The sequence below is a fragment of the Xenopus laevis genome, chromosome 6S (assembly GCF_017654675.1).
Source record: "Xenopus laevis strain J_2021 chromosome 6S, Xenopus_laevis_v10.1, whole genome shotgun sequence".
Taxonomy (NCBI): Eukaryota; Metazoa; Chordata; class Amphibia; order Anura; family Pipidae; genus Xenopus; species Xenopus laevis.
In genome coordinates this window covers 115519066-115545332 of record NC_054382.1, presented here as the reverse complement: position 1 = coordinate 115545332, position 26267 = coordinate 115519066, and the positions used below count along the sequence as shown (strand labels likewise).

At 39.0% G+C, this 26267-nt stretch overlaps 1 protein-coding gene across 1 annotated transcript in view; it reads left to right on the top strand.

Moving 5' to 3' along the window:
- The window catches only part of laptm4b.S (lysosomal protein transmembrane 4 beta S homeolog), a 64939-nt gene that overhangs the window by 31486 nt on the left and 7186 nt on the right, over positions 1–26267 (top strand). Inside the window, exons 3-6 of the mRNA XM_018223879.2 lie at positions 1834–1907; positions 5218–5340; positions 14235–14333; positions 15524–15619. Of these exons, the coding sequence (XP_018079368.1) occupies positions 1834–1907; positions 5218–5340; positions 14235–14333; positions 15524–15619 (392 nt within the window). The remainder of the gene's footprint in view (positions 1–1833; positions 1908–5217; positions 5341–14234; positions 14334–15523; positions 15620–26267) is intronic.

Here is a 26267-nt window from a genome sequence, read left to right as displayed (position 1 = left end):
GCATGGGCTTCTTATCATCATCTCCTCATTATCTGATCAGCATCAGCAAGAGGTTTTAAAGAGACATATTTATATACAGACCCAAGTTTGCATTAGTTGAGTGATGGGACCCCCTAACCTCTTATACATTGTTTAAAAAAAGATATACAGAATAAAAAGCATTTTGGATAAAACCAAGTGGAAATCCTTCTATTCTTAAATCAAATTTTATATACTTATTTTCACCATCCTAGTCAATTTGGGCCCTTTGTAAAACGGTGTTTAAACTTTTGTTTACAGAGTTTCCCAAGAATCCTCACTAGAGATGTTTAGTAGCCCTATAAGGGCAGCGGCTGATGGAGAGATTTGTCGTCTGCAATAAAAAAAATCAGAAAATCTCCTGAAAATGCTTCTCAATTGGAAATTATTGAAATTGCTGGTGGTAAAACCAATGCATTGCTTCGTTCTTCCGAAGTCACCTTGGGAGGAAACTTCAGGCGACTTCGCAGTATTTATGTTTTACCACTCCCAATTTTAGTTTTTCAGGAGGTTTGTCGTCCGCAGTCGTGCATAAATAATTGCAGGCAAGAAGTCTGTCCTTTGGCTGCTCCCCTTACAGTAATGATCCAGGCCTTCAAAGTTGTCCATTTTCTGATCTTATAGGACCACATTTGTATGTCATAGACACTGCACATGCTCAGTGTGCTTTAGGCTACTGTTGAGAAGCTAAACTTAAAGGAAAACTATACCCCCAAAATGAACACTTAAGCAACAGATAGTTCATATCAAATTAAGTGGCATATTAAAGAATCTTACCAAACTGGAATATATATTCAAGTAAATCTTGCCCTTTTACATCTCTTGCCTTGAGCCACCATTTCGTGATTGTCTCTGTGCTGCCTCAGAGATCACCTGACCAGAAATACTGCAGCTTTAACCAGGCCTGGACTGGCAATCTGTGGGTTTGGGCAAATGCCAGAGGGGCTGCTATAAGGTCCCATAGAAATTCACTATTTAGTGGGCTGGTGGGGACTGTTTGGGCCTCTATGTGGGCTGATTGGGCCTCTGTGTCCCTGAAATGCCAGGGCCTATTTTAATTCTCAGTCCAGACCTGGCTCTAACTGTAACAGGAAGAAGTGTGGAAGCAAAAGACACAACTCTGTCTGTTAATTGGCTCATGTGACCTAACATGTATGGTTTGTTGGTATGTTTCTGAGTACAGTGAATCGTACGATCCCAGGGGGCGGCCCTTATTTATTAAAATGGCAATTTTCTATTTATGATTACCCAATGGCACATACTACTAGAAAAGTATATTATAATGAAAATGGTTTATTTACATGAAGCAGGATTTTGCATATGAGCTGTTTTATGCAATAACTTTTTATAGAGACCTACACTGTTTGGGGGGTATAGTTTTCCTTTAAGGAATGGTCAGAAACCACCAAACAGAAAATGAGATTACAGAAGAAGGCATTGTATATATACTGTATATTGTCCATCTCTAACATCAGGTAACTGACAGCAGCCCAGAGCATGTGCTGTGATTCTTCACTGCTAAAGGGCCATGGTAACTCTGGGTTGGTAAAGCAGTCCAAAACATAATGTAAATAATTTTTAACCTAATCTGTTTTTAAGATTCAGTTCTCCTTTAAACATAGGGTGGATTAAAGGGAAAACTGTATCTAAAGTATATATTGCCCAAATGCAAATAAATATTTTTTTAGCTTAATTATAAGCAAATATTTCTATCTCCATGCAGATCCTACTGTATCTTTAGAGGTGTACGACATGCCATAGAGCATTTGGAAATCTTCCTTACAACCTTTATTCTTGTTTACTGCTTCTATTTAGATATGTGCATCGCAACTTCTATATCCCTCCTGATGATTCTCATCTGCGCCATGGCAACGTATGGAGCTTACAAGGTGACTATGGGGTTATGGGCCAAGTCTATAAGAATTTAGATACATTTTGTCTTTGTGCCTTCTATGTACTTTATTTTTTTTGATGTTCAAAATTGTGGATTCATACTGGAATCAGAAAGTCAATGGTGAACTTAATTGCCTTGTTTTTAGACCATCTATTCGTTGCTTCACATATGAATATGGACTTCTGCAACTGTCTGATTAAGGCAGCACACAGAACAGTTGGAACTAGTTTCCGTACAAGGTTCCCCATTGACTCTTATGGCTTTGTTCATCTCTGCAACATCAGGCACACCTTGTACTGTGATCCCACCTGCACTTAAAGGGGGTTATTTATTAAATTTGAATTTTTCGGACCTTAAAAAAAATCAGAATTTTTCGTGATTTATTAAAATCGAATGGTATGAGAACTCTGAATCCAAAAACCCAGCATCTCAAAACTCCGGGGTCTTATATTAGTCAATGGGGAAGGTCCCAGTGTCTTCTTTGCTGTCAGTACCGATATCCAACAATTTGGAAACTACGAAATATTTGTGTTTTTTGCAGAAAAGTCCAAAAACTTCAGACTTTTCAGGCAAAGGTCCAAAGTTTGCCCGAACACATTTTTTCTGAATAATAAATAAAGCCCATTCGGGAATTCAGAGTTGCTCAGACTTTTATCTTAGAAATACTGAGATAAATTTGGAGCTTGATAAATAGCCCCCAAAATGTTAAGGGGTTTATTTTATATAGTTATGGTCATTGTCAAAATACAGTTTAGAATGTTGGCATACCTACACTTGCTCTTCTGTTGCCCTATTGAAATAGGAAACCTGCAGCTTTCTGAGACTCAAAGAACAGGATTTAGCTTCAATTGACCAACAATTGCCACTGCTAACTGTACATTAAGGGGCCTGTTCAGTGTCGGACTGGGCCGACGGAAAACCGGGAAAAAACCCGGTGGGCCCCGGCCCTCTTGGGCCCAGACTGGATCCTAGATTAGCCCCCAAACAAAACAAATGTGTGTGGCGCAATGTGCTTACCATTAGCGCAGGCGCGTGGTTGACCTTTCGTTCACAAATGCACGCTGTAAGCCTGTAGTTCATGCATGCGTGTGGTGCATCTGCCACTCGCGCATGGCGCACCAGCTATAATAAATCTCAAGAATCTTTTTTTCCCCCTCTAAAAATCAGAATTTCTCACCTTAAAAACTCGACCAGAAACATTTGAGGCTTATTAAACAGGCCCCGGGTCGGACTGGCGCAATTTGGGCCCACCGGGTCCTGCGCGCGGGGAGCCCCCGAGGCGCAGGACCCGGTGGGCCCAAATTGCGCCAGTCCGACCCGGGGCCTGTTTAATAAGCCTCAAATGTTTCTGGTCGAGTTTTTAAGGTGAGAAATTCTGATTTTTAGAGGGGGAAAAAAAGATTCTTGAGATTTATTATGCGCTAAAGCTGCAGAAAATCCAAAAATACTCCAGCTAAAACCTATCGAAGTCATGCAAAAGTCAATGGCAGATGTCCCCTTTTACAATTGGAAGATGTTTTTTGCATTCTTGATGTTTGAGGATTTCGGGCTGTTTGATGCAGATTTCCGTTCAAATTAGTTGACTGAGTTTTTCGGGCAACAATTCGAAATAGTCCAATGATTCGAATTTTCTCACGATTTTGTTGAGACTTTTGCCACACGTACAATTTTCCTTTGGATTTTTTAGTACATTTTTATTGATTTATTTATTTTTTAGCCAAATCATGGTTGCGAATTAGTTTGAATTTTTATTTATAACACAAAAAGGAAAATTATGAGTTTTAGGAAATACCTCCCTAAGACTAGTGTTTTCCCTACCATACCCACTTAGGCCTGGTGGGGGAGTATGTGACCATGCTAAAAACCCCCATGAAAAAAACATCTACAATACTTCTTAGATATTAAAATGTATGTTTTCATTTTCTGTTAAGGCTATCAGCTAGGGATAGACTGAATTTCATATTTTTAGGTACACCTAATGCCATATCCTTCACAAAAGATTTGACAGAATACTGAACCAAGTCTGAATCTTAATTTGCATATTACGGTTTGAATAAAATACTTAAGTATATTACTTAAGTGATCACTTGTCTAGTGCATTAAAGCCACTTTACTGTAGGGCAGTGATCCCCAACCAGTAGCTCGTGAGCAACATGTTGCTCTCCAACCCCTTGTATGTTGCTCCCAGTGACCTCAAAGCAGGTGCTGATTTTTGAATTCCAGGATTGGAGGCAAGTTTTGGTTTAATAAAAACCAGGCGCACAGCTAAACAGAGTCTCAATGTAGGTTTACAATCCACATAGGGGCAACCAAATGGGCAATCACAACTCTTATTTGGCACCCCAAGAACATTTTTCATGCTAACGTTGCTCCCCAACTCCTTTTACTTCTGAATGTTGCTCACGTGTTCAAAAGGTTGGGGATCCCTGCTGTAGGGGCTTGAATTTGGTTCAGCTAAGCACTAAAGACTTGACCAAATCAACCCATTAGTTAATAGTACTAATGAAGCAGCATTCTGCACTGAATCCATTTTTCAAAAGAGCAAACAGATTTTTGTAAATGTAATTTTGAAATCTGACATGGGGCTAGACATGTTGTTAGTTTCCCAAGTGCCCTCAGCCATGTGACCTGTGCTCTGATAAACATCAGTCTCTCTTGAGAGGAGAGGGGTGATATCACCCCTCTCCCTTTCCAACCCATCAGCAGAACAACGAGAATTGTTACAAATTATCTCATGCCCCACCTAAAGGTAGATATGAGAACAGCACTGAATAGTATAAATCCAAGTCCCATTTTGACTTCTACAGTTACACTGAGTAGGCGAAACAATAGCTTATATGAAAGCAGATAAATTGTGAAGTGCTGGCTCTTTCTGAAAGCACAATGACCTGAGATGTCTGCCTACACACTTATATAACAACAAAAATATATTTGTTGGTTCAGGAATACATTTTTGTATGGTAGAGTTAATTATTTGTAATGTAAACAGTGCAATTTAGAAATAAAAGAATCCACATAAAAAGCACAACAGAATTAATTTAAATCCAAATCAAGTCCTGTAAAAAGCACTGCCAGAATAGGAAGGTTACAACATCAAAAATATAGTTTCTAATTTGATCTTAACACTGACGCCACTGGGTGTTGCTTGTCACACTTTGACCATAATTTCTGAAAAATAAAGATACAGCAGAATCTACATTTTTTTACCTTATCCAATTATGAAAAAGTACAATTCAATGTAATATCCAGGGCACTGATGTAAATAATTCTGTGTAAGTGACTTTCTTTTTTCTTCCCATTTTCAGCAACACGCTGCCTGGATCATCCCATTCTTCTGCTACCAAATATTTGATTTTGCCCTCAACTCTTTGGTTGCCATCAGTGTGCTCGTCTATCCAAACACCATTCAGGATTATCTCCAGCAGCTGGTAAATCATTGTTCAGTGACATTATCTTTGACGTTGATGATGGTGACAAAAAAATGAAATCATGTCCAATTGCTGGGACAACATTACTTTGCCTTATTATATACTCAGGGAAAGAAGGGTCAGTGTCAGAGACTAGGGATGGGCGAATTTGACTTGTTTCGTTTTGCCGGCGTAATGTTGCAGATGCCCATTAAAGTCTATGGGCGTCAAAAAAATGTTGTCGAGCAGCGAAATTGTTTTGACGCGCGTCTTTTTTTTTTTTGACGCATGCCGCAATACAAGTCTATGGACGTCATTTTTTCGGCGAAATGAGCCGAAAAAGTTCGCCCATCCCTATCAGAGACGCAGGGCAAATGGTGGGAGCTCCAACTTCAGGTAAAATTCATGTAGATATCAAATATACAACCTTTCAGTTGATGAAAATGGAGACTGCCTACTTTAAGTCTGGTCTGGGTTTATCCAAGAATAACTGTCAGTCACTGGAAGGGTGTGGCATCACGGGAGGGGACCTGTAACTAGTTTCTCCTTAAAACAACCAGATACTGCAGTTAATTCTGCTGCCTGGAGAAATTTGGGACATTTCAGAGTTGTTCCGTGAATGGAATTGTTAGTTCCCTGACCTTATAATAAGAGAAGTAGCACTTCAATTTACTGACTGCCTCTGAAATATCCCAAGCACTGCCTATCAGTTAGAACAAAGGGTTGCATAGACTTGTAAATGGCACAAGGGTTGCCACAAGATCATAAACAAGCCAGAAAGCCAGGGAATTGCCAGGCATCAGGAGCCCTTTTCCCTCTTGATGAAAACTTCCTTCTAACCTTGAGATGACACGTATTTTATGATGCACTCGTTAAGTTATAAACGTTGCAAGTATTTCAGATGTTTCAGTGTTTCTTTTTATCCTACAGCTCCCAGGTGTAATCTTCTTGCCATTTTTGCAATGAGGTTTTATTTTCTAATCCATTTAGGAAATAAAGGCGAGCCAATAGACTCTAATACAGTCAAATAAATGTCCTTAATTGCATTGGAAAGATTCCTTAACTCGTTTTCTCCCTGATATCATGTTTTGTTTGGCACCATCTGCATATGAGTAAGACTGCACTCTGTGCCAGGGACATACCTACAGTTTATTGTTCTCCCCACAATTTGCAAATCAGCTGGGCAAGGATTGTCACATGCCCCTTAACTAAACTTATAATATACCCTAGTCGAGGAAGCTCAAAATACAGTGAGAGGAATATATAATGTGGGGTTAGGTAAGCTATGGTAAATTTGCTCCTGCTTTTAGAGAAGGCAGTGCGTCCCAGTACTAGGTCTAGTTTTGCTACTACTGTAGCACTTAACACAGGGCTGCCATCGGAGTATACTTGGGAGTACTACAGTCAGAGGCTGCCATGGTAGGGGGGCCTGAGATGGAAAAGTGGCGTGGAAATAGAGGACATAGCACCCACTGTGATGCTGGCAGGTGGTTGGAATGCAGCATTCAGTTACAGATGAAGCCACTTGGATTTGTGAGTTAAATGCGTCATGACTCAGAGTTAATTGAAGAAACTGTGTTATCTAAAGTTATCTTAACTCATTTAATGCATTTAACCTTTTCATTAGCATACCAAAGCACCATTGTTCACAATGGTGAATGCTTTAATTAGATGGGATGTTGTGTCACAGTTTTCTGTGTTAAATGAGATAAATGGGATATCTGTGTTTAGTTATTCTGTGTCAAACAGACAAACCAAAGTGGCTGCATCTGTACTTATTAAGGAGCCATACTCTTCTTCACATGCAGATAGGGTTGCCACCTGGCCGGTATTTGACCGGCTGATCCCAATGTTATTAATAAGGAAAAAAGATAAATATATAGAAAGGCCGGTATTTTTTTCCAGAAAAGGTGGCAACCCTACATGCAGACCAAATCATGCAGCATGCATAATTCAGTAACTAGTGGTTTGCTCAGTGCATACTCACCTCCCATTAGATGGAAAGAAAAATGCATTATGCAGTCAGATGGTTCGGTTTTAGTAATCTAGGGATCAGTTCACAGTACTGTACTACAGTAAGAATTTAATCTGTAGTCAGAAAATACAGTACTTCTGCCGGCAGTTTAGAGAAATGCATTAATTAGTCAGTTTGTTGTAGGGGTGGATAAAAGAAGGTCTGCTTTTACTCGTAGGTGTAGGATTGAGTTAATATCCCCCATATTGACTTGATGATGAAACACTGTACGTCCACTGGCAAGTTATTAGAATGTAACCTCCAACCTGTCAGCAGAAGTAGAGTCAGGATTCAGACACAAATTTGTTTTATGCCCTGTAATCTTTTGCTATGAATTCTAAAGCCAATAAAGCATCTTAGAACTAGATGGGCTTCTGTCTGATTGACTTACCATAATTTTAAAGAGACTCTGGGGTCCCCAGCTTCAGAGAGCACATCTGGGTCTCATCTTGTCCAGACGACTGGTTATAATGTCTACAGATATTCGATGTAATGGGATAGCTCTTGGCTACTCTGTCTTGTCACAAGTGACTTCAGGCAAAACATAAAGCAGCAAAAACCAGATTCTAACAGGAACATTGTGCTTAGCTGGTTACATTCTGTCTGAAGTTCCACCGACTAAATCAGAGCAGATATACCAGTTGTGTCTCCTGTGTAGATACCGCCACTTTTATCAGCCAGTAGGAAATATTGTAGATCATACCCTCAAAAAGCCTTCTGGATGGTGTTTATTGCAGGTGTTATGCCCATATACATTGACCTACATTGCTTTTATTTTCTGTATGCGTAGTACCTTCTATAAGTTAATGGAACATTTATTCATTGTGCCATTCAATCTCCTTAATGGTTGTTAGAGGCATTAAAATGATTTACTGTTTTTCTGTAGCAAATGGAAATATATCTTTCTAAGCTATTTGTCAGCGGAAAAACACAGGCCAAGAATGAACCCGTACACTCCTATCAGCTTTCTCATGTGCCTGCACCCAGAGCCACAGTGTCAACCCTAATTCAGGCACACTAATTGGATTTTGAAGCCAAGATATATACTCACAGGTTTTGGCACCAAAATCTGATCCGTGTGTCTGCACCTAGGCTGTGGCTTTGGGTGCAGGGTGCAGGCACATGAGAAAACTGATAAAGCCGATAGGAGCAGATTACAAAATACTCCTTGTTTTGAAATATTGTAAGGGGTGCACTGAATCCAGGATTTGACTGGGCATTTGGCCCAATCCAAGAAGGCTGAATTCTTAGAGGTGTTTCTTCAAACACGTAAAGGGCCATTTATCAAATGCAGGCTAGGGTGCAATGCATAGTGCAAAATATGTGTGCAAAGCTCCAAGGTTTTTGTATACTTTTGCCCTGCCCTGCACTTTGTAAATGACCCCTAAGGGAAGATTCCCGCTGCTATTTGGAGAGATTAGTCACCCAGCGACAAAATGCTTCTTCTTCGGGCGACTAATCTCCCGAACTGCCTTCCCGTCGGCTAAAATGTAAATCGCTGGCAGGACGGCACTCGGATCACTTCGGCTTTCTGAAGTCGCCCGAAGTTTCCTCGTAAGGCAACTTTGGGTGACTTCGGAAAACAAAGCGCTCCGAGTATCTGCACCGAAGGGTAAGTAAAACGTTAGGGGCATTTGCCCAGGGTAACACTTAGGCTGGGGTGAGGAGGGAGGGGGTCTATGTAGGGTAGGGGGTAGGGGATTTTTAAGTTTAGGGTTGAATTCTCCTTTAAGGGCCCGAAGGTGACTGCTCGTAGGGGCACTGTGGTGATCTCTTACTTCACTCTTTGTGTGGGGTGCTGACGGGAGCACAATATGTGGATGTAGTATTTAGAAAACTTTGCCTTAATTCTCTATGTATGGATGCATTACATAACTGCAGAATTAGCTCCTGTATTCTAAAAGGGGTTGTTCAGCTTTACATTAAGGGGCCGATTCACTAACTTCGAGTGAAGGATTCGAGGGTAAAAAACTTTGGATTTCGAAGTTTTTTTTGGGCTACTTTGACCATCGAATGGGCTACTTCGACCTTCGACTATGACTTCGAATTTGAACTATTCGAAGTAAAAATCGTTCGACTATTCTACCATTCGATAGTCGAAGTACTGTCTCTTTAAAAAAAACTTCGCCCCCCTAGTTCACCATCTAAAAGCTACCGAAGTCAATGTTAGCCTATGGGGAAGGTCCCCATAGCCTTGCCTAACTTTTTTTGATCGAAGGATATTCCTTCGATCGTTGGATTAAAATCCTTCGAATCGTTCGATTCGAAGGATTTTATCGTTCGATCGAAGGAATTATCCTTCGATCGTTCGATCGAACTATCTGCACTAAATCCTTCGACTTCGATATTCGAAGTCGAAGGATTTTAATTCCTAGTCGAATATCGAGGGTTAATTAACCCTCGATATTCGACCCATAGTGAATCGGCCCCTAACTGTTAGTATGATGTAGAGAGTGATATTCTGAACAATCTGCACTTGGTTTTCATTTTTTATTATTTATGTTTTTTGAGTTCTTATTCAGCAGCTCTCCAGATTGCAATTTCAGCAATCTGATTGCTAGGGTCCAAGTTGGGGGTCAGTGACCCCCATTTGAAAACTGTAAAAAGATGGAAAGAATCAGAAGAAGGCAAATAATTAAAAAAACTAGAAAAAAAAAGTTGCTTAGAATAAGCCATTATAACTTAAAGGTAAACCAACCCTTTAACATAAAATGGGCCATGAACTTGAGCCCTGAACAGCTTGAGGCTATTTCAAGCCTCTATATTCAATACAAGTGTATTGCTTCAACTTTTAGCATTTTGGAATGGCATGAACTGAGAGGGTTCCCATGGCAATGAATGGATTTGAAGCAAAATAATTGCCTGCCCTTTCAGTTAAGCCATCCGTGTGACTATACCAGAAACCTTTGTGTGATTAGAATTTCCAAATGAATTGCATACATAATAATGTGCGGCCAGGACTGCCTGGAAGGCCAGTTAAATTTGTGTATGAAAATATCAGTCAAAGGCAAAGACACTTCTGCACAATTCACCTCAAGTTACAGACTTGATGAATAAATAAGCCTGTTGTGATGGGACTTATAGGATCATCACCAGATCGCTTGGTAGAGCCTAATGGTCTTTAAAGGGCATGTAAAGTCTAAAATAGAATAAGGCTAGAAATGCTGTATTTTGTATACTAAATATAAACATGAACTTACTGCACCACAAGCCTAATCAAACAAATAATTTATGCTTTCAAAGTTGGCTACAGGGGGTCACCATCTCTTAACTTTGTTAAACATCTTTGCAAGACTAAGACTGTGCACATGCTCAGTGTGGTCTGGGCTGCTTAGGGATCGTCATAAACAAAGCTGCTTGAGTTCTGCATGGCTGGGAAGTAAGGCGGGGGCTCCCCCTGCTGTTCATAAGTATGATTGTTTCCCTGCTCAGCAGTTAGGGACCATCTGACAATTCCTATCCACAGCACTAAATGAAGGGAGAATTTCACTGCATACAGTCAGGTTTCTTATAAAAATGGTACACATTTTTTAATTAAAGTATATTGGAGATAGGTTTCTTTTTCATTAAAGTAAGTAAAAATGGGATTTTTTTGCCTTTACATGCCCTTTAAGGTGAATTTCTGAAATGCTTTTGCACCAGAATAGTTCTCCTACGCAATAGGTCAGTGGAAAAATGTGTTTACGTTTTCAATACTCTTTCACTTTTTTTGCCAGCCAATTCGTTATGTAAACAAGGAACACTTGAGGCAAAATTACGTGGAAAACGCTGAGTGTGGTCACATGATACAGGTCACATCCTCTAAAATAGACAACAAATCAGAAATCATATAATTACGTTTTTCTTATTTTTTTCTTTCTGTTTGTACAATATGGTACATCTGGTCTACAATTCTGTATCCCCTTTAACCACAAACTCTTGGAAATTACAGTTTCAGCTAAATATTAGATGACATAAGTGAGCTAGCCTGTATGTTCCACTAACAACTGTGTGTGTGTGTGTGTTAGGAATTTTATTCATTGTCTTTGGCTTTAGAAATACAGAGACGCTGCCAAGCGATTGACATCATTTTCTGTGGGTCAGTGTAAGATATAACCTCAGCTATTTGTCTACAGTCTGTAACCACTTCAAGGCCTTTTATTACAGTAACAAACAGTGTAAAGCAATATATGGCCCAACATTGTGCAAAGAATTGCACCAATCCTAACTCAGTAAGGTGCCTGCACCAGTGACGGAGCTAGGTGGGGGCGGGCCCTGGTGCGGGCCGTGCAGCCGGGCCCCGCCCCCACCATCGTCCGTGTGGCTGCAGCCAAATACAGTGGCGCGCGTGACTGCCGGGGGGGCCTGCGGGGGTGCGGGCCCTGGCCCAATTGCACCCACTGCTCCCCCGGTAGTTACGCCACTGGCCTGCACCTATTTGTCCGTACTTGTGCCATGAGTCAATATGCCCTTTGCACTGTGCCACGAGGGAGCCCTGTAATTTAAAATGGTTTTCAGCAGGGGGTAAGTCCTGGGTTTCCTTTTGCTTATTTCACATGTACAGATATGGGATCTGTTATCCGGAAACCCATTATCCAGAAAGCCCTGAATAACAGAAAGGCCGCTTCCAATAGCCTCTTTTTAACATTTAACCCAAAAATGATTTTCTTTTTCTCTGTAATAATAAAACAATACCTTATCCAAACTAAGATATAATTAATCCTTATTGGAAACAAAACCAGCCGATTTGGTTTATTTCATGTTTTCATGATTTTCTAGTAGACTTAAAGTGGACCTGTCACCCCAATGCAAAAAGCTGTATAATAAAAAGTCCTTTTCAAATTAAACATGAAATCCAATTTTTTTTTTATTAAGGCATTCATAGCTGTTTTAATGTCATTTAAAAATCTCAGCTGTCAATCAAATATTGTCTGCCCCTCCTCTATGCCTTAGAGGCGGGGCAGACAATTACTTTCACTTACCATTTATCACTTATTAGATGTCACTGCTCTCCCCACATTCCCCCATTCTCTTTACTTTATAGTTCATTTTGCTTGACTAATGTGATAAAATAGGATTTTGAATAATTTCTTTGGGTGACGGATCCCCTTTAAGGTATGAAGATTCAAATTACAGAAAGATCTGTTATCCTGAAAACCCCAAAAGCTCCAAAAAGATTTTGGATAACAGGTCCCATACCTGCCAGTTGCTCACAAATGGTGTTATTGACTTCAGACTCATGAATGGCCATATTGATAATGATGATGATCCAACTTGTAGACAACTTATCACGGTTGCAAGTTTTATGCAGTAAAGATAATCAAGAGCAATTTATTTTTTGCACAATTATCCCGAGAAAGAACATTATATTGTGAGTAAAGAAAGACGCTGTGTACAAAGACACATTTACTGGTTTTTTTTAACCCACCATGCAGTATCTCTTCCCAGAATTCCAGGGCAGTTACACCTTATGCAATTACAGCTGATGCATTAAAATTGATGCAGTTGTACTTGCACTTTGAATGCAAATGGCTCTGAAATTTTCCAGTTTTATTTCCAGCATACATTGTCAAGTTTGAGATCTTTTATCCCAAAACCTGTTATTTGGGAACTTCCAAATTCCAGGAAGGTCATCTCCCTAAGAGTCCATTGTGAGCAAATAATTCTTAATTTTAAATATGATTTCCTATTTCTCTGTAGTAATACAGTACCTTGTAATTGATGGTAACTAAGCTGCATGAATATTAAGAAATGCTGGAGAGTCTTCAAATAAAGTTGTGTTGATTAATTGAAGCACTACATGTTTCGGACCACAAAGGTCCTTCCTCGGTTTTATGTAGGACCTTTGTGGTCCGTAAGATGTAGAGCTTCAGTAAATTAACACCAAGGGGATTATTTATCAAAGTCCGATTTTATCTCAACATTTTCTGATGCAAACTCTGATCAAATCCGCTCTGGTTTTCTACCCTTATTTATTATTACTTTTTGGCGAAAATTAGCTTTTTGGAAAAAAATCTGATTTTCGACGATTTTTTCGGATTTTTCACCCGAAAGCTCAGATGTTTTCGGATTTTTATGGATTTTTCACCCGAAAACTCAGAATTCCTCAGGGTTTAATAAATTCCGAAAATTTGTGATTTTGTTTTACTAAAAATTCAGGTTTTTTACTAAAAAAACACAAATTTTTCGGGTTTTTGGCATTCAGAGTTTAGTAAACAACCCCCTTCATTTTAAAAGCTCTCCAGTTTTTCTTGCTACATATGGTACAGATGTGGAGGTGGCTACTCCATGAACTGTTGAAGAGCCCAATTAAAACTTACGAGAGGAGGATCAGTTGTAGCTGTATGAATCCATATTGGTGGCAAGACAATCCCATTGGGTTTAATCAGTGTCTAAATGGTTTAAGTAAATGTCAGATATAGCGATCCAAATAAGGGATGCACCAAATCCAGGATTCGGTTCGGGATTCGGCCTTTTTTCAGCAGGATTCAGATTTGGGGGTTCCGAATCCGAATCCAGTGAGCGAAATCGAGTGACTTTTTGTCACAAAACAAGGAAGTAAAAAATGTGTTCCCCTTCCCACCCTTCGGATTCGTTTCCGTATTTGTCCGAATCTTTCGCAAAGGATTAGGGGATTCGGCCAAATCCAAAATAGTGGATTCGGTGCATCCCTAATCCAAATTACAGAAAGATCTCTTATCCAGAAAGCCCCAAGTCCCAAGGATTCTTGATAACAGATCCCATGCCCGTACTTTTAAGACTAAATTCACAAATACTTCAGTGGGTTACAGAGGCAGTAATTAGTGTTGCTGAAAGCTGGTGAATATTTTCATGAAGCACTGGCTGACATATGCAGCGTATTTATTTGTATTATTCGAGAATGGAATCAGTTTTGTTAATAACACTTTTCTCTCCTTTTCAGCCGGCCAATTTTCCCTACAAAGAAGAGATAATGTCTGTGAATCCTACATGCCTCGTTGGGATTATACTGTTCTTTATCAGTGTCATATTGGCTTTTAAGGTAAGTGCTGTAGTTTGTCACTACCCCAAACTCATGTTGCAGAACTGAATGGAGTAGTTTCTTATCTTTGTGCCATGGAATACTATTGAACATTAACAATAGCGCTGCTTGTTGCTGGAAAGCTCTTCCTCCAAACACCTCTTAATATTTGTATAATTAGAATTTTTTTTTTATTAAACACAAATGTTGATTTTATTTTCCTTTTTTTTGTATTGCTGTCTCGTCTATTCTAAAGCATTTCAGTGAGTGATCCATGGGCCTGGGAAATGACCTGTAATGAATACGTACAGTATCAATTTGGTTGTATGGGTCATTGGGAATCTAATTGCTGAGGCTCTATTGCTCTCCATTTTTTATGTAGCTGCAGGTATTCACTGCTTCTATTCCGACCTTTTAAAGGCAAACTAAAGCTCAACAAAGAATTAGGCTACAAAGGCTACATCTTCTGTTTTGGAAGGATTTTTTAAAAGGGAAAGTACCCCACTTGTAGCCCAAATATCAAGTATCAAATGTAACTTAAAAGATAGTTTTCAACTACTCAGTGATTATTAATAGTGTAATACTTATCTATATCCCAAATTTTATAACAATAAACTTAGAGTATCAAACTAAAGTGCAGTGCACTTAATCCATTTAATTTATTTCAATAGCTAGTTAAAAGGATCAATCAATTGTTTGTAAAGTGCTTATTTGAACGTAATTAATTATAATAAAATAAACATATGAACGAATTCATTCAGGGGCAGAGACACACGGGAAGATTTGGGAAGATTTAGTCGCCCGGCAACTAATCTCCCTGAAAAGCCTTCCCGCCGGCTAGAATCGAAATCGCCGGCGGGATGGCACTCAGAGCGCTTCGTTTTCTGAAGTCTACCGAAGTTTCCTCATCAGGAAACTTCTGGCGACTTTGGAAATTTAAGCGCTCCAGATGCTTTCCCACTGGTGATTTAGATTCCAGTGGGAAGGCTTTTCGGGGAGATTAGTCGCCCAAAGAAGAGGCTATTTGTCGTTGGGCGACTCAATCGTCCTGTGTGTCTCTGCCCTAAGAACTCACAAACTCCCGGTTTTGTTTTGATTTGTATTTTTTTATTTTAACTCCTATATTGCCAGGCAGCCAAGAGTCTTGCTAAAACATCAATGTCAAGATGTTCTGCATCAGTTTCCTGACTACAGTTTGTGTTTCTCCCCAGGCCTACCTAATCAGCTGTGTGTGGAACTGTTACCGTTATATCAATAACAGGAATTCCTCCGACGTCCTGGTCTATGTAACCACTAATGATACCACAGTGAGTACATGACATATTCCTGCTGAGTCTAAATGACTAACATCAGGCACACAGGTAGCCACAAAAATGTGTGCAAGTCCATGTATCTTTACAGTGTATTTTTCATGTTTTGTTGCCTCACAACCTGGAATTAAAATGGGTTGTTTGAGAGTTTGAACCATTCCATTTACAGAACATGCCTACAACTTTGAAGATTAATTTTTTTTATTGTGAAGCAGACAACAAATAGGACAAAATAACAGAAATCTTCAGCGTGCATAACTGTTCGCTCCCCCTAAAGTCAGTACTTTGTAGAGCCACCTTTTGTGGCAATTACAGCTGCACGTGGCTTTGGATAAGTCTCTATGAGTTTGCCACATCTTGTCACTGGGATTTTTGCCCATTCCTCAAGGGAAAAGTGCTCCAGCTCCTTCATGTTGGATGGTTTTCACTTGTGAACAGCAATCTTCAAGTCTGACCACAGATTCTCAATTGGATTGAGGTCTGCACTTTGACTAGGCCATTCCAACACATTTAAAGGTTTCCCCTTAAACCACTCGAGTGTTGCAGTTTAGCAGTATGCTTTGGCTCATTGTCCTGCTGGAAGGTGAACCTCCATTCGAGTCTCAAATCATAGGCAGACTGACACAGGTTTTTCTCAAGAATATCCCTGTATTTAGCACCATCAATCTTTCCCTCGACTCTGACCAGTTTCCCAGTCGCTGCTGCTGGAAAACATCCGCCAAAGTATGATGCTGCCAACACCATAGTTCACTGTGGCCATGGTGTTCTTGGGGTGATGGGATGTGTTGGGTTTGCGCCAGACATAGCATTTTCCTTGGTGGCCGAAAGTTTCAATTTTAGTCTCATCTGACCAGAGCACCTTCCTCCACACATTTGGGGAGTCGCCCACATGCCTTTTGGCAAACTCAAAACCTGCCTTCTTATTTTTAACTTTAAATAATGCTTTTTTCTGGCCACTCTTCCATAAAGCCCAGCTCTATGGAGGGTACGGCTTATTGTGGTCCTATGGAAAGATACTCCAGTCTCTGCTGTGGAACTCTGCAACTCCTTCAGGGTTGCCTTTGGACTCTGTGCTGCCTCTCTGATTAATGCCCTCCTTGCCCGGTCTGTGATTTTTGGTGGGCGGCCCTCTCTTGGCAGGTTTGTTGTGGTACCATCTCAGAAAAGGTGTGTTTATACTGACAGCTCATGTGACACTTGCACACAGGTGGACTTCATTTCACTAATTATGTGACTTTTGAAGGTAATTAGTTGTACCAGGATTTTTTAGGGGCTTTATGGCAAAGGGGTGAATACATATGCACATGCCAATTTTCAGTTTTTGTTTTTTTTTTAAATTCTTTTTTATATATATTTTTCTCATTTCACTTCACCAACTTAGACTATATTGTGCAGATCCATCGCATGAAATAAGATTAAGAAACATTTAAATTACAGGTTGGAATGTAACAAAAAGCCAAGGGGGTGAACCATGCAATACATTACTTGGCTTGGCCTCTCTGTACCATTTTGCAGCATACAATTCTGAACCATTCCCTTCTCAAAGATCTGGCTGTGATGATGCCACTTTAATCAGTATACCTACAGTGTGTCGTCTGAAATACTTGTACTAATAATAACAACAAGCATTTACTGAGCAACTACTTTATGTCGCTTTTAAGTGAAATATACCGCATTTTTATATGTGTTTTTCACACCAAAAATACTGTGACTTGTTTTCCAAGTAAGAACTTGTGAATTCATGACTTTCAGGCAGCGCTATATTTCCCACACCTGGAAACTGGAAACAATCCATATCCAGTTCGGCAGGATTACAAAAGGATTTAAAGGGCCACTTTCCTCTTTTTTTTTTTTAAATTTTCCGTGGGGAATTATTTTAAAATTAATGTATATTGCATTTTTCAATTTGCTCTATTATCCCAAGCTTCTTCTCTAAACGTATCATGTGTTCAGCTTGCTGCTTTAGCCTAAGTAAGCAGCCATTGTCTCACTGGTAGGCTGGTCACAATATCCTTATTAGCCCCTCCTCCTGACTGAGCTCAGCAGGGACGCCTCCCTTCCTGCTTCCTTCCTGCTTTTCTGCACAGGATGGCTGCTGGGCCCTTCATAGCCTCTGATGGTGCATTCTCCATTTTGGGTATCAAATTCAGGCTCCTCTTGGATCCTCTTCCCAGAGAAACCTTGCAGATCCCTCAGACCATAGTCTGCCGCACACCGGCGGTAATTGTTTCTGGCAGTTGAGGGCATCAATCTGCCCTTGTAGGAGCTGCACAGATAGAGGGTAAGTCTCTTCTGCCCCTTACAAATATTAAAGTGATACTATTAACTTTTCTATTTAGAGTTATACATTATTTATCATTTTAAAGGAATTGTTCACCTTAAATTAACCTCTAGTAGTAGCAATTGGTTTTCATTTTATATTATTTGTGGTTTTTCAGTTTTTTAGCTTTTTATTCAGCAGCTCTGAGTTTCAGCCATCTGGTTGCCTTGATTTTCATTTATTTGAATGAGAGACTGGAATATGAATAGGAGAGAGGCCTGACTAGAAAGATGAGTAATACAAATTAGCAATAACAACACATTTGTAGCCTTACAGAGCATTTGTTTTTTTTTAGATGGAGTCAGTGACCCCTATTTGAAAGCTGGAAAGAGTCAGAAGAAGAAGGCAAATAATTCAAGAACTATAAAAATAGAAAAAAATGAAGGTCAATTGAAAAGTTGCTTAAAACTGGCCATTCTATGACATACTAAAAGTTAACTTAAAGGCACAGCTCCCCTTTAATAGACACCGCCAATGTATTCTAGAATTATTAAACTACAAGTATGGCTTAGTATTCATTTATTATTTATTCTCACTCATTTATATATGTACCTGACTGATTGGTAAGGTAAATTAAATTGGAACAAAGACCAGTTTGTTATGAACAGCGTTAGAATGTTTGCATGAAGTGAACACATCTCAGGGGTTAAAATGCCTGAGAACCAGCATGGAATGCGATGGGTTTTTGTGCATTAAAGGGGACCCGTCACCCACACCTGAAAATCTGTATAATACAAGTCCTTTTAAAATGAATCATGAAACCCAAATTCTTTTTTTTATTAAAACAACCATATTGGTTATAAACTCATATATTGCCTGCCCCCCCTCTATGTCTTAGGCATAGAGGCGGGGCAGGCAATTAATTTCACTTTCCATTCTGCAATTTCTAGATGTCACTGCATTCCTTACATTTCCCCTCCATCTCCAACATTTAATTTTAGTGCATAAACAAGATCTAAAGCTTGTCTTAATAACTGTGTCCACAAAATATCTGCTGCCTGTTTTAAGTGCTTGTGAATTCCAAGACTAAAAGAAACAAGATTTAAATAATTTTTTATAGTGAAAGTGAAGTTTATTTTTGTTTGACTTAACATCATAAAAAAGGATTTGGAATTATTATATTCATTAACAAACAGGGACTAGTGATGGGCGAATTTCTTCCGTTTCGCTTCGTCGAAAAATTTGCAAATTTCCCACAAAATTCGAGAAACGGCGAAAAATTTGAAATCGGAAAGTTCCCGAAAAAATCGTGCAAATTGGACGTTTTCATGCAAAAAACGTGAAATTAGAAGGATTCCCCTCAAAAATCATGAAATTTGAAGGTTTTCACTAAAAAATTGTGACATTAAGGGGCCCATTCACTTAGCTCGAGTGAAGGAATAGAGGAAAAATAGTTCGAATTTCGAATGTTTTTTTTGGCTACTTCGACCATCGAATTGGCAACTTCGACCTTCGACTACGACCATCGACTTCCATTCGAACAATTCAAACTAAAAATCGTTAGACTATTCAACTATTCTATAGTCGAAGTACTGTCTCTTTAAAAAAAACTTTGACCCCCTAGTTCGCCACCATAACTTACCGAGGCCAATGTTAGCCTATGGGGAAGGTCCCCATATGCTTTCCAAGGTTTTTCTGATCGAGGGATAATCCTTCGATCGATGTATTAAAATCCTTCGAATTGTTCGATTCGATGGATTAAAATCCTTTGAAACGTTCATTTCGAAGGATTTAATCGTTCGATCATTCCTTCGATCGTTCGATCGAACAAATTGCGCTAAATCCTTCAACTTCGATATTCGATTATGAAGGATTTCAATTCAGCCGTTTAATATCAAGGGTTAATTAACCCTTGATATTCAACCCTAGGTAAATCTTCCCCTTAAAGTATTTCACAAAAAAATCGTGAAATTTGAAGGATTTCACTCAAAAATTGTGAAATTTGAAGGATTTCACAAAAAAATCTTAAAATTTTAAGGTTTTCACAAAAAAATCGTGAAAATCTGAAATTTTCACAAAAAAAATCGTGAAAATCTGAAATTTTCCCGAAAAAATCATGAAAACCAGAAATGGACGCAGAGAGATTCGCAAATTTATTCGCTGGCGGCGAATTTATTCGCCCATCACTAACAGGGACAGCTGGAACCAGCATTAATACACAGAAACCCATCAGCCTGACCTGTTCATATAGGGCCATTTGTAATGGTGGTGGGACACAGAGCAGACGTGGGTCTCATTAAATTATATAAAGTGAATCTGGTCATACTTGTAAAGGTGCGCCGGATGGCAAGCTCTACAAATGAGCAGATCCTTATCCAGTTTGGCCATCCATGTGCAGAGCCAAATCAGGCTGATCCAATTGTTGGTGTGGGGGACAACTGTGAGATCATACTATGAGATCATACTGTGAGGGACCGGCTGGTGCTGATGTGGTTCTTTCCCAACAAGATTGTCAATCCAGCCTGTTAGATACAAAAACGATAAGCTGCTGTTAGTCTAGAAAAGCAGAGTTTTATCAGCAAAACTATAAATGTTTTCAAAAAACAAATCCCCAGCACCCTCAGCAACCTTCCAATATGTACCTAATTCACCCACCAGGCAAGTATTAGAGGTTTGGGACATTCTGGCTGTGCACATATAGCTGATCTGTCATTCATACTGGGCAGGGAAAGGCACAATCCTCCTACTGGATGGAGACCCTTGATAATGGGTGGGAGCATCCAAAATGTGCCAGGCTGTATCCCATGTGGTGTGGATTTGTTATTAGAATTATTTTTCAATAAAATGAGAGTTTCTGCTTGTTTTTATGGATTGGCTGGAGTGGCCCAATTTGACTGTGCTGGGGCGGTTGGAAGTTTAAAATCTTTAAAGGGAAACTATCGCGAAAATGAAAATTTAATATAAGCTTTATCATACTGAAATAAGAAACTTTATAAATACAATCAGTTAAAAATTCTGTACCGTTTCTGAAATAATCAAGTTCGTGTTCACTATTCCTTTCTCCACATATATTCTGTCTTCATTCAGGAGTTGGGGGTCAGATGAATGATCCAATATACAGTCCTTTTGCCTAGAAGATGTATTAAAACTCACTCTATTATAATCACCAGACATTAAGGGGCCGATTCACTAAATTCGAGTGAAGGATTCGAATGTAAAAAACTTAGAATTTCGAAGTATTTTTTGGGTACTTCGACCATCGAATTGGTTGAATTAGTTCGAATTCGAACGATTCGAACGATTCGAAGTAAAAATTCGTTCGACTATTCGACCATTCAATAATCGAAGTACTGTCTCTTTAAAAAATACTTCGACCACCTACTTCGGTAGATAAAACCTATAGTCCCCATAGGCTTGCCTGTGATTTTTTGATCGAAGGATTTTCCTTCGATCGTTGGATTAAAATCCTTCGAATCGTTCGATTCCAAGGATTTAATCGTTCGATCGAACGAAAAATCCTTCGATCGATCGATCGCAGGATTTGCGCAAAATCGTTCGACTTCGATATTCGAAGTCGAACGATTTTAGTTCCCAGTCGAATATCGATGGTTAATTAACCCTCGATATTCGACTATTGATGAATCAGCCCCTAAGTCTCTCTACAAGCAGGATTTGTGCAAAAGGCAGTTATTTTGTTAAATTTTGTTTGTACTGGAATCAGTTATTTGAGTGAGCTCTAATACATCTGCTAGGAAAGGGAGCTCCCGTATAAGATATATTGGATCTAACTGTCAATAAATATATGACACCCAACTGCTGCATGAAGACAGAATGAAGAGAAACAGACGTTGAAATAGGAATAGTGAAGATAAACTTGATTATTTCAGAAACATTGCAGAGTTTTTTATTGATTGTATTTAGAAAGTTTCTTAATTCAGTATGAGGAAGCTTATATTACATTTTCATTTTTGTGATAGTTCCCCTTTAAAATTTCACTTCCTATCACTTTAAAATGTATGGTTTTCATTACAATTTCTGAACTCCTCCAGAAACTATAATATAACATGCTATTAGCTGCCAGGCATCCAAGTCGGATTCATAATAACATTGCAGCCAAGGGACATGAAATCATCAGAATCAGTGCTATTGCTCTGGTTCCTATGGGCTGGAAATTGCTTTCTGTACATTTGGGTCGCAATTATTTCATGAAGATTTCTCAGAATAATAATGTGATCCTCCCTCCCAAACCCTTCACAGTATAGGAGGGCAGGGGATATCAAGGCATGATATAAAGCAGTGCTTTCCAAATGGAGACCTTATGGACTTTTCAGACAATGTGGGGCCCAAGTCTTTATTTTCATATAATCTAGCAATAAACATGCTGCACATCAGATACTTCCCTTCTGTATGGAGAGAATGGAGTAGGGAAAGCTCTGTGAAAGTTGACAGAGACCTACTGTTTCCCCCACAAATACTGATGACTATTTTAGTCATAGACATAAGTGTCCTCCTACCACCCCCTACCTGTCCCTTTACTTGTCATTTATACGCCCAAGGTAGGGAGCAGTACAAATTTCACCATGTACAGATTTTTTTGCGAAACTGTGACGAAAATTCGCAGAGAGAAAACACCCATAAGAAAAACGCCCATTGACTTTAATGCATTAGAGCAAAAAAGTCGCCATAAGAAAAAATGCTCATTGACTTTAATGCATTAGGACAAAAAAGTCGTGGTAAGAAAAAAAAGTCCACTGACTTTATTGCATTAGGACAAAAAAGTCGCCATAAGAATAAACGCCCATTGACTTTATTGCATTAGGACAAAAAAGTCGCCATAAGAAAAAATGCTCATTGACTTTAATGCATTAGGAAAAAAAAGTCGTGATAAGAAAAAAAAGTCCATTGACTTTATTGCATTAGGACAAAAAAGTCGTGATAAGAAAAAATGCCCATTGACTTTAATACATTAGGACAAAAAAGTCGTGATAAGAAAAAATGCTCATTGACTTTAATACATTAGGACAAAAAAGTCGTGATAAGAAAAAAATGCTCATTGACTTTAATACATTAGGACAAAAAAGTCGTGATAAGAAAAAATGCCCATTGACTTTAATGCATTAGGACAAAAAAGTCGCCATAAGAAAAAAAAAGTCCATTGACTTTAATGCATTAGGGAAAAAAAGTCGCCATAAGAATAAACCCCCCACTAACTTTATTGCATTAGGACAAAAAAGTTGCCATAAGAAAAAACGCCCATTGACTTAAATGCATTTGGAGAGAAAAATTGTCGGGCGTGAAAAAAATGATCGCACGTAAAAAAAACCATTGTGTAAATTTATCAAAGAGTGAAGTTCCGCCACTAGAGTGAAAGTCTGCAGCTCTCAATTAATTTCTATGGGATTTTGTAAGGCGTATTTATCAATGGCTGAAAGTTCACCCTTTGATAAATACACATTTAAAAATCCCATAGAAATGAATGTGTGAAAGTGGCGGAATATTACTTCGAATCGTTAGAATCGATGTTGAATGGTCGAATATATCCTATTCGATGGTCGAAGTACCCAAAAATTTACTTTGAAATTCGAACCATCACTCGAGCTTAGTAAATCTGCCCCTATATGTTTGGTCCCTGCTGAAAGACAAAGGCCATATATGAGCATATATATTCTTTGTGCCCAATGATGTCCTCAAAAAATTATGCCCGTTATGTATGTTGTTTTTTAACTTTGTTGGATGGTGCTTTTAAAAGAACAATAACACCAACACATAGCGTAGAGCACTCGCCCTCTTCCTCGCTAGGAGTCGACCGAAATCCCTGTGCTGCCACGTGACCAACGCCTCCGGAAAAGACGTGAACATATGTAACAACTTGAAATTTTTCACTGAGCACCAGGCAACTTCGGGTCTTAAAACTCTTGATTTTATTAGTGCATTAAAAAGAGTTAATATCCGCAGTAGTGAAACAAAAACCCCACGCTTGACGCGTTTCGTGGCTTCACGCCACTTCCTCAGAAGCATAGGAAACAGCCCTGTTAACCACCCATAAATAGTGATAGACCCCACCTCTTAAAAACATTTAACCCTTGGTGCTAATACATAATACCATTATGCATTACCCACTGAGATCCCTGCACCAGTGGTTTACACACTACCAGGGTCCTAACCCCACTTTTTCTCCTCGTTGGAGTGGAAGCTGTTCACTAATTTCCCTGAGTTGCTCCTAGAGCAACTATTACTAAACTTACTATCACTAAATAACTTTTCTAAATCTTGACCACCACTGTAACCCTGAGCCTGTAACAACCTCTCAGAGAGGTGAGGTCCCAGGAAAGACCTTCAGCACATGAGGCTACACCCCTTTATACTTTTAAATGCTGCCACCTAGTGGGCAAACCTTGAAATATTGTGGACCCAGGAAAAGGGACATAGCTGCCTGGGTTGATTAAAGAACCACTAGGACCACTTTAGGGGGCCCATTCATTGAGTTCGAGTGAAGGAATAGAAGAAAAAATGCTTCGAATTTCGAAGTGTTTTTTTGGCTACTTCGACCATCGAATGGGCTACTTCGACCTTCGACTACGACTTCGATTTCGAATCGAACGTTTCGAACTAAAAATCGTTCGACTATTCGACCATTCGATAGTCGAAGTACTGTCTCTTTAAGAAAAAACTTAGACCCCCTAGTTCGCCACCTAAAAGCTACCGAACTCAATGTTAGCCTATGGGGAAGGTCCCCATAGGCTTGGCTAACTTTTTTTGGTCGAAGGATAATCGTTCGATCGTTGGATTGAAATCATTTGAATCGTTCGATTCGAAGGATTTAATCGATATTCGAAGTAGAAGGATTTTCATTCCCCAGTCAAATATAGAGGGTTAATTAACCCTCAATATTCGACCCTTGATGAATTTGCCCCTTGGTGTCCGAATACAAGGGAGACTGCCTGAGTAGACCATACTTAAATCTCAGGGTCCCTACACGTATATAGAGTTTATGTGAGTGTATGGAGGGGTCAGTGTGTGTGTAAAGAAGCTGGGTTACATTTGGAGTGGTTGAACTTGATGGACTTCGGTCTTTTTTCAACCCGATCTAACTATGTACAGATAAGCTCTGTAGTAAACAATGGGGTTCTTCAGAACTTATCTGTTATCTACTCTATATCCTGTGCTTGAAAGGCTACACAGCAGTTTGTTTATATGAACTATAGTAGTCTTTCTGAAGCAAACACACCAGTTTTACGAGTGCAGGGCAACACTACATTATATTTCCATCCCTTTAAAACACTCATTTTTTTGGTGTTACTGTTCCTTTAACATGTGCTGTATGTATTAGCTGATAGCTAAGCCCACTTCCAAATTAAAGTAGAATTAACAGAGAGGTGTGGGGGATATTCACAGAGGAGATGCAATTTTTCCTGTTCCCAACAGCCGTTTCACTTCCTAAAGCTTTCTGACGAGCAGCACCCCAAAAGCAGCAGCTGTATGGAACAGGAGACCCCCCTTGAGGAAATGAAACATTCAATTGAATCTGTCTGCTTTACATTGGTTACTTGGTTTGTTTAAGAACATGCAGCAATGTTGGTGATATCTGCCAATGAATGAGACTTCTATGCTGTCCCTGTGTATATACATTGATTGACTGACCTCCATTCATTGACAAAAAACTGTCAATAAACATACACTGACACACTGCTGTGAATTACATTGTTTTTCATTATGGGTAAAGATCCTTTTTTAAGCTTGTATATTTAAAGGGGATATTCACCTTTGAGTTAACTTTTAGTATGATGTAGAGAGTGATATTCCGAGACAATGTGCAATTTGTTGTCATTTTTTATTATTTGTGTTTTTTTTAGTTATTTAGCTTCTCCAGTTTGCAATTGTAGCAAATTACCAAATTACCCTAGTAACCATGTAATGATTTAAATAAGAGACTGGAATATAAATAGAAGAGACCTGAATAGAAAGATGAGTAATAAAAAGTAGCAATAATAATAATACATTTGTAGCTTTACAGAGATTTTGTTTTTAGATGAGGTCATTGACCCCCATTTGAAAGCTGGAAAGAGAAGAAAAAGGCAAATAATTAAAAAATATTAAAAAATAAATAATTAAGGCCAATTGAAAAGTTGCTTAGAACTGGCCATTCTGTAGAATACTAAAAGTTAACTGGTAACTTGTGAAAGTTAAAATGTGAACAACCAATTTAAAAATCCCTATAAAGTAGAATTAAGGGTCGAAGTGAATTCGAGGGAATTTTCGAAGTAAAAAAGTTTGAAATACGAAGTAATTTTTTGGATACTTCGACCATCGAATAGGAAACTACGACTTCAAATTTACTTCGAATTTGATTCGAAGTAAAAATAGTTTCAATATTCGATAATCAAA